The 19,018-nt window shown below is 43.9% G+C and overlaps 1 protein-coding gene across 1 annotated transcript in view; it reads right to left on the bottom strand.

The window, feature by feature from the left end:
• The window catches only part of DNAH10 (dynein axonemal heavy chain 10), a 188,383-nt gene that overhangs the window by 157,405 nt on the left and 11,960 nt on the right, over nt 1-19,018 (bottom strand). The window contains exons 4-9 of the mRNA XM_033220158.1: nt 18,141-18,249; nt 16,823-16,938; nt 4,911-5,130; nt 2,677-2,834; nt 1,763-1,993; nt 5-195 (exon numbers count right to left, since the gene is read on the bottom strand). Coding sequence (XP_033076049.1) covers nt 5-195; nt 1,763-1,993; nt 2,677-2,834; nt 4,911-5,130; nt 16,823-16,938; nt 18,141-18,249 — 1,025 coding nt within the window. The remainder of the gene's footprint in view (nt 1-4; nt 196-1,762; nt 1,994-2,676; nt 2,835-4,910; nt 5,131-16,822; nt 16,939-18,140; nt 18,250-19,018) is intronic.

The following is a 19,018-nucleotide window of genomic DNA, read 5'->3' on the forward strand; positions in this document are numbered from 1 at the left end:
TTACTTGAACAAAGTCCGCAGGTTGACCACTCGACAGACTCTCTCGGCGATTTCCCAGGCGATGCGCTCCATGAGCGGAATCATCCTCTCGTCTTTGTTATAGTGCCGGGAGATGATCCACACCATCCTCAGAGCACTCATCATGGCGGGGATGGTGTCCAGGACCACGTGGAAGCCAGACCCATGCGTTATGTTCTGACCAAGAGAGGAGAGAGCCACACAAGAGCCCTTAGCCTTGGGGTCCAAATAGTTTCATAAAACAGTAAGCATGCAAGAAGTTTCACTCTTGTTTTTTTTTTTCTTTTTTTTTGAGACGAAGCCTGGCGCCCAGGCTGGTATGCAATGGCACAATCATGGCTTACTGCAGCCTCGACTCCCCTCCAGACTCAAGTGATCTTCCCACCTCAGCCTCCCAAGTAAGCTGGGAATGCAGGCATGCACCACTACAGCAGCTAATTTTTTATTTTTATTTTTGTAGAGATGGAGTTGCATTATGTTGCCCAGGTGAGCAGACTTTTTTTTAATGTCTTATAATAATAACTCAAATAAATAATGGGCAAAAGATTAAAACAGACATTTCACCAACAATATGAAATTGACAAGAAGCCCATTAAGTACATAAAAAGTTGTTCAGTCTCACTAGTTGTTAAAGAAATGCAAATTAAACCACAATGGCTATTATCAGAAAGACAATAACAAGTGGTGGTGAAGATATGGAAAAACCAGAACCTTCGTGTATTCTCTTGAGAATGTAAAATGGGACAACCACTTTGGAAAACAGTCTAGAAATTCCTCAGAAGGTTAAACAGTTATCATATGACCCAGCTATTCCACTCCTATGCATAATACATGAATAATTAAAAACATACATCCACACAAATCCTTGTACAAGAATGTTCGTAGCAGCATTCTTCATAATAGCCAAAATGCAGAAACAACTCAAATGCTCACCCACTGATGAAGAGAGAACAAAATGTAGTCTATCCATGCTATGAAATATGATTCTGCCATAGAAAGGAATGAAGCACTAACACGCTCCAAGCTAGAACACAGGTGAACCTTGAAAACATGATGCTGAATGAAAGACGCCACACACAGGATCAGTCCTGCGTGACCCCCCTTATCTGAAGTCCCTAGAGTAGTCAGATTTACAAACACAGAAAGGAGAACAGAAGTTACCAGGAACTTAGGGTAAGGAAGAAGGGGGAGTTAGTGTTTAATGGACACAGAATTCCAGTTTGGGAAGATGAAACTGTTTTGGAAATAGTGTAATGGACACACAGCATTGTGTATGTATTTAGTGCCACTGAACTGTACGCCTAGTAGTGGTTAAAATGATAATATCATGTCATGTCTATTTTATCACAGTTTTGAAATGCTGAGGTTTTTGTCTGAGACAGGGTCTTACTATGTTGCCCAAGCTAGAATGTAGTGGCGCAATCTTGGCTCACTGCAACCTCCATCTCCCAGGCTCAAGCAATCCTTCTACCTCAGCCTCCTAAGTAGCTGGAACTACAGGTGCACACCACCATACCTAGCTAATTTTTGTATTTTTTAGAGAGACAGGGTTTCACCATGTTGGCCAGGCTGGTCTCAAACTCCTGAGCTCAAGCGATCTGCCCACCTCAGCCTCCTAAAGTGCTGGGATTACAGGCGTGAGCCACTTCTCCTGGCCAAATGCTGAACATTTTTAAAAGGGAAATTAAATCATAGGAAATCCCTTTGACAGAGCTGACTGCAAAGCGCAGCACACCCAGTGTACCTTGAAATAACGCTCCACGGTGGAGAGAAAGCGTACATTGTCTGAGGCCTCTGTGTGGAGCTTGAATAACTCGGTGAACACTGGCTGCAGGTTAGCCACAAGCATGGAGTCGGATTCCTTGATCACATCCAAGACTTTTCTGACTATTGGAAGCTTTGTTTGTTCATGCAGAGCACTTAAGGTTGCATTTCTTTCCCTCCAGAATTCAATTTCAGCCAGAGGGCCTTTACCCTGAGAGGTGAAATGAACACACAAAGAACTCTCATCATTAGTGCGGAGCGGACACTTTGGTGGTTTCTCAGCATCCGTTCCTTTCTGTCCAACTGTTCCAATCCTTCAGGGTCTTCAGGGGTGGGCTCTTGACCCAGGGTGGTCCAATCAGAGTGAATCTCCGGGATCCAGCTGGGAATGCTAGAAACACCCTCTGCCTTTCTCCAGACAATGAGGTGTACAGATGTGAGGCCAGAAACTGCTGCAAGGAAGCCAGCCTAAGGAATGAAGCTCCCCAGCCCCTAGAAAGGAGTCTGGAACTGAGAGATTTAGAGAGAAACATAGCCAGAGCCCTGATCAAACTGGACCTGAAGGTAACCCTACCTCTGGACTTTTCCATCATGTGAGCCAAGGAATTTGCTTTCTTAGTTGATCAAACTGAGTTGGGTTTCCTGTTTTGGGCAGCCCAAGCTTCCTGACTGATCTAAAGTGTTATCTTTATCAATCCAGGCAGTAACCTGGTAGCACATTAACATCAGAAAGCTCAGAAATGATATTTTGGGTGTGTTTATTTTGATGGCTTAAGGAAATCATAAAACAGTAAGAAAAGATGCCAGATGATGCAGACCCCAGACTCTGGGCTCTTTCCCAGCATGGTAAGCATGACCTGGATCGGGGCTCTCTGAAAGCCCTACACAAACTACCTGAGGTGTCTTCTTCAGTTGGCCCTCAACCGCTATGGATATCTGATTCAGCCAGTTTATCACACACTGCTCCAAGATGTCAACAGTTTCCGGGTCAGCTGCCAGGTCGGACACCTCTCCATCCACACTGATGGTTGGCATTTCTAACTTGATCTCACCTAGGAAAATAAAAGCGATCAGTCAGTCACTCGTTCAGGAAAAATGATTACAAAGAAAAACATTCAAGATCACCGGCTGGGTCTTCTCTCAAGCTTCATCAGTATAATAAGATCTGATGCATCCCCTGTCCTGATAATGTCTGTATCTCATTCTCTTTCATTAGAATGTAATTCAAATATTTTAGATAATTGTTCCAGCGTTAAGCTTGATCAGAATGACTTAGTTATTTAAGATGTTCCTGAGTTTACAACCTAGTGACTTCAATTTTTTAAAACTTGAACAAAGAACCAGCAGATATTATAACCACTAGCCTGAAACAGTCAGTCAAAGATAAATCAGGGGAAAAATGACATCAGGGGAAACTGAGATAATGTAAAGAAAGGGAGAACAGGCCAGGCATGATGGCTCGCACCTGTAATCTCAGCACTTTGAGAGACCAAGGCAGGAAGATCACTTGTGGTCAGGAGTTCGAGACCAGCCTGGCCAATGTGGCAAAACCCCCTCTCTACTAAAAATACAAAAATTACCTGGGCACGGTGGTGTGCGCCTGTAATCCCAGCTACTTGGGAGGCTGAGGTGGGAGGATTGCCTGAGTTCCCAGAAGGTTGAGACTGCAGTGAGCTATGTTTGTGCCACTGCACTCCAGCCTGGGTGGCAGAGTGAGACCTTGTCAAAAAAAAAAAAAGAAGAAAAGAAAAAAGAAAGGAAAGAAAACAAAAGAAAGAAAAGGGGAGGGGAGGGGAGGCAGGGCAGGGCAAAAGGAGAACATTTCCAAAAGGAAAGCCCAACTATTTGTCTCAGAGATTTGAGACATATGGCATCCATCAAACAAGAACAGGATGCTATGAAAAAAAAATACAATCAGAGAATAAGAGATCTTAAAAATTAAAAATATAATAGCTGATATGACTGGCAATCAAATGTTGGTAACATAGAAGTTGAAGAACACTCCAGGAAAGAATACAAAGACAAAAAGATGAAAAATACAAGAGAAAAGATAAGAAATAGAATCTCCAGACATGCATCCAGCAGGAATTTCAGCAAGAGAAAACAAATAGTGGAGGAAAATGTCAAGAGAATGTTTCAGTCTTTGGACTGAAAACACCCACTGAGTGTTTAAAACATGAATGGAAAAAGGACCACACACAGACCCGTCATCCTAACATCACACAGACCCGCCATCCTAACATCACACAGACCCGCCATCCTAACATCACACAGACCCGCCATCCTAACATCACACAGACCCGCCATCCTAACATCACACAGACCCGCCATCCTAACATCACACAGACCCGCCATCCTAACATCACACAGACCCGCCATCCTAACATCACACAGACCCGCCATCCTAACATCACACAGACCCGCCATCCTAACATCACACAGACCCGTCATCCTAACATCACACAGACCCGTCATCCTAACATCACACAGACCCGTCATCCTAACATCAAAACACTAGGGATAACCAGATGGTCTTAAAAGCGTGTAAAAGGGGGAGGGGAGAAAAATTAGAAGAACATTCAGTTTCTTATCACTGGATGTTGACTACTAGAAAACAATGAAGAAAAATGTATTCAAAATCGTGTGCTAGGCCGGGCACAGCAGCTCACACCTGTAATCCCAGTACTCTGAGAGGCCGAGGCAGGTGGATCATTTGAAGTCAGGAGTTTAAGACCAGCCTGGCCAACATGGTAAAACCCCGTCTCTATTAAAAATACAAAAATCAGCTGGGTGTGGTGGTGCGTGCCTGTAATCCCAGCTCCTCGGGAGGCCGAGGCAGGAGAATCCCTTGAACCCGGGGGGTGGAGGTTGCAGTGAGCCGAGATCTCACCACTGCATTCCAGCCTGGGCAACAGAGTGAGACTCCGTCTCAAAAAAAAAAAAAAAAAAAAAAAAAATCCTGTGCTAAAATTATTTTTGCCAGCCTGAGCAACAAACTGAGACCCCGTCTTTATTTAAAAAAAAAAAAAAAGTTGTAAAAGTTAGCCAGGCATGGTGGCATGCACCTGTAATCCCAACTCCAGTAAATTAATCATTCTTAACTAAAAAGGAGGAAAATGAAACCTTACCTTCAAGTTGCTGCATGGTTCTTTGAATATTACTTGCAAATTTCTGCACATTCATTAGAAATTCATCCCGTATTAATTGAATACTGTGATATTCTACTGCCTCCCCAGGCATGGGCGGCAGGTCTGATTCGTACTCAGAGGAATCAACGCCTTCTCCAGATGTAACTCCCACAGTTGTACTTGTCCTGTGCTGATTGAAGGACAATGCTGGCAAAAAAACCTGCAATGCCAATTTTATGAAATACATCATATGATGTCATTTTCAATAATTCATGTATTTAAATTGCCTCTGGTTTTGAATATTCTTTTTTTCTTTTTCTGAAACAGAGTCTCGCTCTGTCACCAGGCTGGAGTGCGGTGGCGCAATCTTGGCTCACTACAACCTCCACCTCCCCAGTACAAGCAATTCTTCTGCCTCCGTCTCCCGAGTAGCTGGGATTACAGGCACGCGCCACCACACCCAGCTAATTTTTGTATTTTTAGTAGAGACAGGGTTTCACCATCTTGGCCAGGCTGGTCTCAATCTCCTGACATCATGATCCACCCGCCTTGGCCTCCCAAAGTGCTAGGATTACAGGTGTGACCCCTGTGCCTGGCCTGAATATTCTTTTATATTGAGATACAAACATGCAAAGTGAAAAGCACTCAAACCTGGAGCGCAGACCTAAAGACAGAGAGATTACATTTGACAAAGTGATCCAAGGGCACCAATTTTAACCAGGCCTGACACGACTGCCCCAAAAATAGTACTGTTATTTCTGTTTACCACCAGTATACCACCAGTAACTGAGTATACCACCAGTAACTGAGAAGTTACAAACTGTGGCACAGGGGGCTGGCTGCGGTGGCTCATGCCCGTAATCCCAGCACTTTGGGAGGCCGAGGCTGGTGGATCACTTGAGATCAGGAGTTCAAGGCCAGCCTGGCCAACATGGTAAAACCCCATCTCTACTAAAAATACAAAAATTAGCTGGGTGTGGTGGTGCGCACCTGTGGTCCAAGCTACTCGAGAGGCTGAGACAGGAGAATTGCTTGAACCAGGAGGTGGCAGTTTGCAGTAAGCTGAGATCGCACCACTGCACTCCAACCTGGGCGATAGAGCAAGACCCTGTCTCAGAAAGAAAGAGAGAGAGAGAGAAAGAAAGGAGGGAGGGAGGGGAAACTGGCACAGGGAGGTAAGAAACTGTGTGTTAAACCATCAGCTCAGGACCATCTTATTCTTGTAAATTAAGTTCTTGAGGACATAGTTTCTTTGAAATGTAGCTAGAGACAGAAGCACACATTTATGAAGTCACTGGAATACAATTACCAAACAACTTAGCCCCCACCACATAAAAAGTGATCTATAAATGCCTGTGGGTTGATTGAGTTGGTTGGTTGGCTGAATTTTGTTTTTGTTGTTTAGTTTTGCCTATTATTTCCTAAAATTTTGATACCTCTTTTAAGACTCTTTGAATCTATATGTATTTCCTGCAACATACTGAAGAACCCAGAATGTTGGATTAGTAGAGCTGACCAATCCAAATGTTGCTGACGACACACTCACTGTGCAGCCAGACTTCCTCCATGATGTGTATTTCCTGCACATTGGCAGCTGGGACCAAAGACTTGACCAAAATATGACTGGTGTTTCTTCCATCAGGAAACAAATTCTTGGTTTGGGTTTGGGTTTTGTTTCTCTCTCTCTCTCTCTGTCTCTCTCTCTCTCTCTCTCTCTCTTCTCTCTCTCTCTCTCCTCTCTCTCTCTCTCTCTCTCCCTCTTTCTCTGTCTCTCTCTCCTCCCACCCCCAGGTCTATTAATCAAGTGGGGGTTCCAAAACTGAAATGTTCTAAAATGTCTGTTTATTAGCTGAGATGCTGATATAGAGACGCCTCTCACAGCTACTACTAGATGATCTCGTACATTTCATATGGGGAAGGCACCATAAATGCCTTTGTTTGCCCAATTTTTGAAATAGTACAGTGGTTCCCTATCATCCTCCAGAAGTGATCCATCAGGACCTTTAAAGATCATTATAAATTCATTGGATTTGAAAGGCTGGGCATGGTAGCTTATATGCCTATAATCCCAGCACTTTGAGAGGCCAAGGCGGGAAAATCTCTTGAGCCCAGGAGTTTGAGAACAGCCGGGGCAACATAGGGAGACCCCATCTCTACAATTAAAAAAAAAAAAAAGTTAGGCCGGGTGCAGTGGCTCACACCTATAATCCCAGCACTTTGGGAGGCTGAGGTGGGTGGATCACGAGGTCAGGAGATCAAGAGCATCCTGGCTAACACAGTGAAACCCCATCTCTACTAAAAATACAAAAAATTAGCCAGGTGTGGTGGCGGGTGCCTCTAGTCCCAGCTACTCGGGAGACTGAGGCAGGAGAATGTCATGAATCCGGGAGGCAGAGGTTGCAGTAAGCTGAGATCACACCACTGCACTCCAGCCTGTGCGACAGAGCGAGACTTCACCTCAAAAAAAAAAAAAAAATAGACAGTCTTAGTGGTGCACACCTATGGACCCAGCTACTCTGGAGGCTGAGATGGGTGGATCCCGTGAACCTGGGAGTTTAAGGCTGCAGTGAGATGTGATTGTGCTATTGCACTATAGCCTGGGCAATGGAGTAAGAACTCCGTCTCAAGAGTAAGACTCTTTTAACTCGTGCATTTGAATATATATATATATATTTTTTTTTTTTTTTTTTTTTTTTTGAGACAGAGTCTCTTTCTGTTGCCCAGGCTGGAGTGCAGTAACATGACCTCAGCTCACTGCAACCTCCACCTCCTGGGTTCAAGCGATTCTCCTGCCTCAGTCTCCCAAGTAGCTGGGACTACAGGTGCCCGCCATCACAGCCGGGTAATTTTTGTAATTTTAGTAGAGACGGGGGTTTCAACATATTGATCAGGCTGGTCTCAAACTCGTGACCTCAGGTGATCCACTCACCTTGGCCTCCCGAAGTGCTAGGATTACAGGCATGAGCCACTGCGCCCGGCCGTATTTGAATATATTTTCTATGCTTCAATCCACTGCAATTTTATCCTTACTGAAGGTCAAAATGTCCCATCTGTGGCTGGCATGAGCCTCTTCAAGTTGAGCCCTGTGTCCTTTAGACATGACTCTGGTTGTCATAATGCATATAACCACGAATAATTAATTACACATCATGTTTTGATGTTATCTTATTTTATTTATTTTTCTTTTTTTTTTTTTAAGAGATGGAGTATCTCTCTGTCACCCAGGCTATAGTGCAGTGGCATGACCACCATGCACTGCAACCTCAAACTCCTGGGTTCAAGCAATCCTCCCACCTCAGCCTCCAGAGTAGCTGGGACTACAGACACCCACAGCCGTGCCCAGCAGATTTTTCTTTTTATTTTTGGTAGAGATGGGGTTGATGTTATTTAGAATGGAAAGTTCCATTTGCATAAGAAGGTAGCCAGCGTGGGCAGGTGTGGTGGCTCATGCCTGCAATCCCAACATTTTGGGAGGCTGAGGTGGGCAGATCACTTGAGCCCAGGAGTTTGAGACTAGCCTTGGCAATATACTGAGACATTGTTTCTAAAAAAAAAAATACAAAAATCATCCAGGGATTGTGGCGTGGCGTGCACTTGGCTAATTTTTAGTGAGCCTCCCCGCTACTCAGGAGGCTGAGGTGATCATTTAAGCCTGGGAGGTCAAGCCTGCAGTGAGCCATGCTTGCGCCACTGCACTCCAGCCTAGGTGGCAGAATGAGACCCTGTCTCAAAAATAAATGAATAAAAACAAAAAATAAAAATAAATAAATAAATAAATAAGAAGGTAGCCAATGTTCTTGAGTCCTCCAAAGTCACACCAGGAAAAGACATCATGCCGATGAAGGAGGGTATCTTCGGGTGGAACGTCCCTTGTGTGCTGGCAGCTCAGTGGGAAGGCCCCACAGCCTAACTCACAGGGCGACTTGTTCTCAGTGCGACCTCATCTGCTCCCATCCCCAGAACTGCTCACATGGAAATCACCCAGGGCCAAGCCCTCCTGCTCTTCTTTGCCTGTGCCTTCTTGACCTCCAGCAGCAAGTGGCACAGCGGGCCCCTCCCTTCTTCCATGAAGCACCACCTTCTCTTGGCTTCTGGATCACCCATGTCCTAACTTTCTTCTCCCCTCATCTCTTCCATCTCTATTCCCTCCCTTGTTGTTCCACCTGGTCCCTTGGTTTTATACCATCTCTGTGCTGATAACGCCCATATTTTATTTGTGTGTTTTTTTTTTTTTTTTTTTTTGAGACGGAGTCTCGCTCTGCCGCCAGGCTGGAGTGCAGTGGCCGGATCTCAGCTCACTGCAAGCTCCGCCTCCCAGGTTCCTGCCATTCTCCTGCCTCAGCCTCCCGAGTAGCTGGGACTACAGGCGCCCGCCACCTCGCCCGGCTAGTTTTTTGTACTTTTTAGTAGAGACGGGGTTTCATCGTGTTAGCCCGGATAGTCTCGATCTCCTGACCTCGTGATCCGCCCGTCTTGGCCTCCCAAAGTGCTGGGATTACAGGCTTGAGCCACCACGCCCGGCCGACGCCCATATTTTAAAGCATCACTCTGCTGCATGTGGAGAATGTAGCGTAGAGGGTAAGAACAGAAACTGGGGGAACTTTTTAGAGGCTACTGCAATAGACCAAGCAAAAGAGGATATTATATTGGTTTGGACTTTTTTATCCACATCTTCTCAGTGAAGTCTTCCTGGCCACCCTATCTAAAATTGCAAAAGCCCCACCTTTCCCTATCAACTTTCCCTATCAACTTTCCCTATCAACTTTCCCTATCAATCAACTTTCCCTATCAACTTTCCTATAACTTTCCCTATCACCTTTCCTATCATCAACTTTCCTATCAACTTCCCTATCAACTTCCCTATCACTTTCCCTATCATCAACTTCCCTATCAACTTTCCCTATCAACTTTCCTATCATCAACTTTCCCTATCAACTTTCCATATCAACTTTCCCTATCACTTTCCCTATCATCAACTTTCCCTATCAACTTTCCCTATCAACTTTCCCTATCAACTTTCCTATCATCAACTTTCCCTATCATCAACTTCCCTATCAACTTTCCCTATCACTTTCCCTACTCACTCTCCCTATCAACTCTTCCATCAACTCTCCCTATCAACTCTCCTATCATCAACTCTCCCTATCAACTCTCCCTATCAACTCTCCTATCAACTCTCCCTATCAACTCTCCCTATCAATTTCCCTATCATCAACTTTCCCTATCAACTTTCCCTATCAACTTTCCCTATCAACTTTCCCTATCATCAACTCTCCCTATCAACTCTCCCTATCAACTCTCCCTATCAACTCCCTATCACTTTCCATCATCACTTCCCTTCAACTTTCCCTATCAACTTTCCCTATCATCACTCCCTATCACTTCCCTATCAACTTTCCCTATCAACTTTCCCTATCAACTTTCCCTATCATCAACTTTCCCTATCACTTTCCTATCAACTTTCCCTATCACTTTCCCTATCATCAACTTTCCTATCAACTTTCCCTATCATCACTTCCCTATCAACTTTCCCTATCAACTTTCCCTATCATCAACTTTCCCGTCAACTTCCCTATCAACTTCCCTATCAACTTTCCCTATCATCAACTTTCCCTATCATCAACTTTCCCTATCATCAACTTTCCCTATCATCAACTTTCCCTATCAACTTTCCCTATCAACTTTCCCTATCATCAACTTTCCCTATCAACTTTCCCTATCAACTTTCCCTATCAACTTTCCCTATCATCAACTTTCCCTAACTTTCCCTATCACTTTCCCTATCAACTTTCTATCAATCAACTTTCCCTATCACTTTCCTATCAACTTTCCCTATCAACTTTCCCTTCAATCAACTTTCCTATCAACTTTCCCTATCAACTTTCCCTATCAACTTCCTATCACTTTCCTATCAACTTTCCCTATCAACTTCCCTATCATCAACTTTCCCTATCAACTTCCTCCTATCAACTTTCCCTATCAACTTTCCCTATCATCACTTCCCTATCAACTCTCCCTATCAACTCTCCTATCAACTCTCCCTATCACTCTCCCTATCAACTCTCCCTATCATCAACTCTCCCTATCAACTCTTCCCTATCAACTCTCCCTATCACTCTCCCTCATCAACTTTCCCTATCAACTTTCCCTATCAACTTTCCCTATCAACTTTCCCTATCATCACTCTCCCTATCCTCTCCCTATCAACCTCCCTATCACTCTTCCCTATCAACTCTCCATCATCACTTCCCTATCAACTTTCCCTATCACTTTCCCTATCAACTTTCCCTATCAACTCTCCCTATCAACTCTCCCTATCAACTCTCCTATCATCAACTTTCCCTATCAATGAACTTTCCCTATCAACTTTCCCTATCAACTTTCCCTATCAATTTCCCTATCAACTTTCCCTATCAACTTTCCCTATCAACTTTCCCTATCATCAACTTTCCCTATCAACTTTCCCTATCAACTTTCCCTATCATCAACTTTCCCTATCAACTTTCCCTATCAACTTTCCCTATCAACTTTCCCTATCAACTTTCCCTATCATCAACTTCCCTATCAACTTTCCCTATCAACTTCCCTATCAACTTTCCCTATCACTTTCCCTATCATCACTTCCCTATCATCAACTTTCCCTATCATCAACTTTCCCTATCAACTTTCCCTATCAACTTTCCCTATCAACTTTCCCTATCATCAACTTTCCCTATCAACTTTCCCTATCATCAACTTTCCCTATCAACTTTCCCTATCAACTTTCCCTATCAACTTTCCCTATCATCAACTTTCCCTATCATCAACTTTCCCTATCACTTTCCCTATCAACTTTCCCTATCATCACTTTCCTATCAACTTTCCCTATCATCAACTTTCCCTATCAACTTTCCCTATCACTTTCCCTATCAATTTCCCTATCATCTTTCCCTATCACTCCCCTATCACTCTCCCTATCAACTCTCCCTATCATCAACTTCCCTATCACTTTCCCTATCACTTTCCCTATCATCAACTTTCCCTATCATCACTTCCCTATCAACTCTCCCTATCAACTCTCCCTATCAACTTCCCTATCAACTCTCCCTATCATCAACTCTCCTATCATCAACTCTCCCTATCATCAACTTTCCCTATCAACTTTCCCTATCATCTTTCCCTATCAACTTTCCCTATCAACTTTCCCTATCAACTTTCCCTATCAACTTTCCCATCAATCACTTTCCCTATCAACTTTCCCTATCAACTTTCCCTATCAACTTTCCCTATCACTTTCCCTATCTATCACTTTCCCTATCAACTTTCCCTATCAACTTTCCCTATCAACTTTCCCTATCAACTTTCCCTATCAACTTTCCCTATCAACTTTCCCTATCAACTTCCCTCATCATCACTTCCCTATCCATCACTTTCCCTATCAACTTTCCCTATCACTCTCCCTATCAACTCTCCCTATCAACTCTCCTATCAACTCTCCCTATCAACTCTCCCTATCATCAATCTCCCTATCATCAACTTTCCCTATCACTTTCCCTATCACTTTCCCTATCAACTTTCCCTATCAACTTTCCCTATCAACTTTCCCTATCAACTTTCCCCATCTATCAACTTTCCCTATCAACTTTCCCTATCAACTTTCCCTATCTATCAACTTTCCCTATCAACTTTCCCTATCAACTTTCCCTATCAACTTTCCCTATCATCAACTTTCCCTATCAACTTTCCCTATCAACTTTCCCTATCATCAACTTTCCCTATCAAGTTTCCCTATCAACTTTCCCTATCAACTTTCCCTATCAACTTTCCCTATCATCAACTTTCCCTATCAACTTTCCCTATCAACTTTCCCTATCAACTTTCCCTATCATCAACTTTCCCTATCAACTTTCCCTATCATCAACTTTCCCTATCAACTTTCCCTATCAACTTTCCCTATCAACTTTCCCTATCATCAACTTTCCCTATCAACTTTCCCTATCAACTCTCCCTATCAACTCTCCCTATCAACTCTCCCTATCAACTCTCCCTATCAACTCTCCCTATCAACTCTCCCTATCATCAACTTTCCCTATCAACTCTCCCTATCAACTCTCCCTATCAACTTTCCCTATCAACTTTCCCTATCAACTTTCCCTATCATCAACTTTCCCTATCAACTTTCCCTATCACTTTCCTATCACTTTCCCTATCAACTTCCCTATCATCACTCTCCCTATCAACTCTCCTATCAACTCTCCCTATCAACTCTCCCTATCAACTCTCCCTATCAACTTTCCCTATCATCAACTTTCCCTATCAACTTTCCCTATCAACTTTCCCTATAACTTTCCCATCAACTCTCCCTATCACTCTCCCTATCAACTCTCCCTATCAACTTTCCCTATCATCACTTTCCCTATCAACTTCCCTATCATCAACTTTCCCTATCAACTTTCCCTATCAACTCTCCCTATCAACTTTCCCTATCAACTTTCCCTATCAACTTTCCCTATCAACTTTCCCTATCAACTTTCCTATCACTTTCCCTATCATCACTTTCCCTATCAACTTTCCCTATCAACCTCCCTATCAACTTTCCCTATCAACTCCCTATCAATCAACTCTCCCTATCAACTCTCCCTATCACTTTCCCTATCATCACTTTCCCTATCAACTTTCCTATCAACTTTCCCTATCCACTTTCCCTAACTTTCCCTATCACTTTCCCTATCAACTTTCCCTATCAACTCCCTATCAACTTTCCCTATCAACTTTCCCTATCACTGTCCCTATCAACTTTCCCTATCATCAACTTCCCTATCAACTCTCCCTATCAACTCTCCCTATCACTCTCCCTATCAACTCTCCCTATCAACTCTCCCTATCAACTTTCCCATCATCAACTTTCCTATCAACTTTCCCTATCAACTTTCCCTATCAACTCCTATCACTCTCCCTATCAACTTTCCCTATCAACTTTCCCTATCATCACTTTCCCTATCAACTTCCCTATAATCAACTTTCCCTATCAACTTTCCCTATCAACTTTCCCTATCAACTTCCCTATCAACTTTCCCTATCACTTTCCCTATCACACTTTCCCTATCAACTTTCCCTATCAACTTTCCCTATCAACTTTCCCTATCAACTTTCCTATCAACTTCCCTATCAACTTTCCCTATCAACTTTCCCTATCATCACTTTCCCTATCAACTTTCCCTATCAACTTTCCCTATCAACTTTCCCTATCAACTTTCCCTATCAACTTTCCCTATCATCACTTTCCTATCATCAACTTTCCCTATCAACTTTCCCCCTATCAACTTTCCCTATCAACTTTCCCTATCATCAACTTTCCCTATCAACTTTCCCTATCATCAACTTTCCCTATCAACTTTCCCTATCATCAACTTCCCTATCAACTTTCCTATCATCAACTTTACCTATCACTTTCCTATCATCAACTTTCCCTATCAACTTTCCCTATCAACTTTCCCTATCAACTTTCCCTATCCAACTCTCCCTATCAACTTTCCCTATCATCAACTTTCCCTATCAACTTTCCCTATCATCAACTTTCCCTATCAACTTTCCCTATCAACTCTCCCTATCAACTCTCCCTATCAACTCTCCCTATCAACTTTCCCTATCATCAACTTTCCCTATCAACTTTCCCTATCAACTTTCCCTATCAACTCTCCCTATCAACTCTCCCTATCAACTTTCCCTATCATCAACTTTCCCTATCAACTTTCCCTATCAACTTTCCCTATCAACTTTCCCTATCAACTTTCCCTATCAACTTTCCCTATCAACTCCCTATCATCAACTTTCCCTATCAGCTTTCCCTATCCCCCTTGTTTCCTTTTTCTTCCCTATCTGGTTTCATTTTTCTCCCTACCTCTTGTAGCTATCTAACACACTATATATTTTCTCATTGATCTTGCTTAATGTACATCTTCCCATCTAGAATGAAAGCTCCATGAGGCAGAGACCTTGTCTCAGTTGTTCATTGCTATGAAATACAGTAGGTGCTCAATGAATATTTGCTAGACGGATGCCCTGAGTTCCCTGTGGAGCTCCAGACTCATACGTCCTGCTTCACGCCTTGACTTGGATGTCTAAGAGGCCACCTGTGCTTAACATGCAAAATACAACACTCGAGTTTCTCTCCATATCTGTTTCTCCCCATCCTCCATCTCAGTAATGACTTCACCATCCTCCCAGTTTCTCAGATCCAAATCCTAAGAGTCATTCTGTTTTAAATTTTTTTTTTTTAGAGATGGGGTCTTGCTACATTGCCCAGGCTGTTCTCAAACTCCTAGTCTCAAGCAATCCTCCCGCCTCACCCTCCTAAAGTGCTGGGACCAAGAGTCATTTTTTGTACTCCCTATTCTTGTGATACTTTTCAAAGCCTCCAAATCCTGGTCATCAGCAAGTCCCATGGCCTGATCCTCAAGGCATTCCTCACACTGTCTGCTTCTCCCTCCCTCCCCTGATTGAAGCCTAAATAACCATCACCCTTGATGTGGTTTGGCCATGTCCCCACCCAAATCTCATCTTGAATTGTAGTTCCCATAATCCCCACGTGTCATGGGAGGGAGCTGGTGGGAGGTAATTGAATCCTGGGAGAGGTTACCCCCATGCCACTGTTCTCATGATAGTGAGTGAGTTCTCATGAGATCTGATGGTTTTATAAGGGGCTTTTCGCTCTTTCCTCAACACTTCTCCTTCCTGTCATCACGTGAAGAAGGATGTGTTTGCTTCCCCTTCCACCATGATTTTAAGTTTCCTGAGGCCTACACGGCCATGCAGAACTGTGACTCAATTTAACCTCTTTCCTTTATAAATTACGGGTTGTTCTTTATAGCAGCATGAAAATGGACTCATACAGCCCTCCACCTGGGCTCTTCCATGGCTTTCTATTTGGTTTTTCCTTCCCCTCCACCCCAGCAATATGTTTTCCCATAATAGCCAGAGGTAAAATGCAAACCAGATCCTGTTGTTCCCCTGCTTAAACCTGCCTTCATTTCCAGCCCTCTCTCCAGCCACACTGGCCATCCTCCTGCTACTGAGCCAAGCAGAGGCTGCTCCTACCTCAGGGCCTTTGCACCTGCTGTTCTCTCTGCCCAGCATGCTCTTCCTCCACATCCTATCGTGTCTGATGCCTTGGCCTCATTTGGGTCTCAGTTCAATATCACCTCCTCCTTCCTTCCCTAGTGCATTTCCCTAATAACTTATCATTCATGAAAAAGGCCTGCTGATGAGTTTTTCATTTTTTTGGTCTATAAAGCTCAGGCCAAGCATGGTGGCTCATGCCTGTAATCACAGCACTTTGGGAGGCCAAAGCAGGCAGATTGCTTGAGCCCAGGAGTTGGAGACCAGCCTGGACAACATGGTGAGACCCTGTCTCTACAAAAAGTACAAAAATGAGCCAGGCATGGTAGTGTATGCCTATAATCCCAGCCACTCAGGAGGCTGAGGCAGGATCAGCTTGAGAGTTTGAGGCTGCAGTGAGCCGTGATTGTGCCACTGCACTCCAGACTAGATGGCAGAGAGACCCTGTCTCAAAAAATAATAAAAATAAAAAAGAAAGCTTAGACATCACATCCTCAGCAAGACCATTCCTCACCATGCCCTCTGCACACACATGCAGTGTGCATGGCCCATTTCTGTCTCATATCAGGGTTTATTTTCCTCACGCCACTTGTCAGCGCCTGGTATTTTCTCATAGATGTGCTTATGTGCCATGTCTTTTCCCTACATAAGCTCCTAGAGAGCAGGGCCATTGACTGTCCTGTCCACTGCTTGACCCTCAGTGCCCATAACAGCACCTGAGACAGAAGAGCTGCCCACTACTTATTTGTGGCATAAAAAAACCACATGACCTCAACTTCAGAAGTACTAGAATTTCTTCCTTTCTCCATGTTTACCTGACATATAATATCCTTCAGAAAATGGAGCACATTAGCGTTTATAATTCCATACTCCAGTGTTTCCGGCATAATTTCCATAGCTTCCTTCATGTCGGTAGCTTCAGAGATTGCCTCTAAATAAAAACAGGTGTAGAATGTAAGGTCAGTGGGGGAGAGAGCAGCCAACAGTTAACAGTTCCAAGAGAACAGGAATCTTCTCCTTCTTCCCAAGTTGCTATAAGGAATGTTCTGGTTACAGATTCAGAATATCCCCTATTTGTGTTTAAACAAATCTGAGGGCCCATGAGAAGCTGAAATGGATACCGATGCACTGTGGTTCACGGATTGGTATGAACAGCGCACAAGAGCTGCACACATTCGCTGATCTGGTTGGAGTATCTAACACTGGCCAAAACCAGAAATTATTTGGGTTGTCTAGAAATGTTGGCTGGATTCCTTGCTGCTATGCACTGAATGACCCCAAAATCCACATGTTGAAGCTTAAATCCCCAAGGCGAAGGCATTAGAAGGTGGGGCCTTTGGTAGGTGACTAGGTCATGAGGGTGGAGTCTCACGATGGGATTGGTGTCCCTATGGGAAGAGACAGGAGAGCTTGCTTTCTCTCTCTCGGCTCTCCACCATAGGAGGATAGGAGAAAGCACCATCTGTGAACCAGGAAGTGGCGCTTGCCAGACGCCAGATCCACCAGCATCTTGATTTGGACTTCCCAGCCTCCAGAGCTGTGAGAAATAGATGTTTGTTGGTGAAGCCCCCCAGCCTATGGAAATTTGTTACAATCATCCAAACTGGCTTGGGCACTAGCTTTGCCTGTCTTCACTCCCCAGCAAGTCTTCCTCAATTCATTGCCAAAGCATCTTTTGAGTCATGGGTTGTTTGAAAAGACCTACTTGGTAACATCTACCCTTCCAACAAACAAGGTTTTATTTGATATGTATTTACTCTACCTGACCAAAAATCAATCACCATGGTAAACATTTTAAAGGTTACTTGGACTGTTCCCTTGATCTAACTGGGAAACAAAACACACACAACAAATATACCCACTGAAGCCATTATTTCACAAGTTTCAGTCTTCACACCTTCTCCAAATATGTGCAGACATGCACTATCATTGGTTGAATACATTTCTTTATATCTAACACTTCTTTACTGGAAATTAGCTTTGAGAAGACTATATAAGAACCCAGTATGGAAAAGAAAGAGAGCTTGGCATAAGTGAAAGATAACCACAAAAAGACAAACAGAAAGAGTGAACAAGTGCATGCACAACCACACCCCCTCAACACACATACGCACACACGTGCCAGAAATGTACCTTTGGTATTTCTGAGAAAAAACACCACATTTTGGTCCAGGAACTCCTTGGGAAGAGGGGCACAGAGCATGTGGAGATGCATCTTTTCCACAATGTGCTTCACAATTCTCTGAAACATGGGGAACAAAATCATTCATTCTTGTGATACATCCATTCACCTAAAGACCCTAATATCAAGTACACCTAAGCTCTCCTCTCAACACAATGGCTGGTCTCATGTTCTGACAATGCAGCCACAGCCACACAGTGGGTACCAGCTAAGGACAGGAGCTAAACTCACCTAGACTCTGAGCTCTCAGCCTGACTCCTCTATTGACCAACCCGTGCAGCAACACCTAAACAAACCGACCTGGCAAAGGTCCAGATGGAGCTTGAATTTTGTTTTGCAGATGGGACATATATATGAAGCAATGAAGCATGATTTTGGTAAGCATAGACCAGGCTGAATGCTTACATCCTAGCCTTAAACACCAACCTTGGGGTTTTCACAGAACAGGGTTCATTTAGCAGGCCTGTGTTGTCCAAACCCCACAGATGCCAAATGTCTTCAGAACTGGCCTTTGGCTCTTGGGGTGACAACTTCCAAGCTTTTGGAATATCCTGCCTAATATGGGAGTCTTTGTTTACCTACAGCCTTGGGCCATGCCTGAAGCTGTATGCGAACAATATGATTTTGGTGAATGCCTGTTTTTGTTTGCTGGGGCCCCAGTCATACAGCATCAGTTCAACCTCTAGGGTGTTGGTGAGGGCTGGAGATGAAGGGGAGCGGAGTAACTAAGGTCAGCCACGTGGATGCTCCGTGACTGTGTGACTGATCCCCAGTAAAAGCCCCAGACACCAAGGCTCAGGTGAGTCTCTCTGGTTGGCAATGCTTCATG

The sequence above is a fragment of the Trachypithecus francoisi genome, unplaced genomic scaffold (assembly GCF_009764315.1).
Source record: "Trachypithecus francoisi isolate TF-2019V2 unplaced genomic scaffold, Tfra_2.0 Lachesis_group11, whole genome shotgun sequence".
NCBI lineage: Eukaryota > Metazoa > Chordata > Mammalia > Primates > Cercopithecidae > Trachypithecus > Trachypithecus francoisi.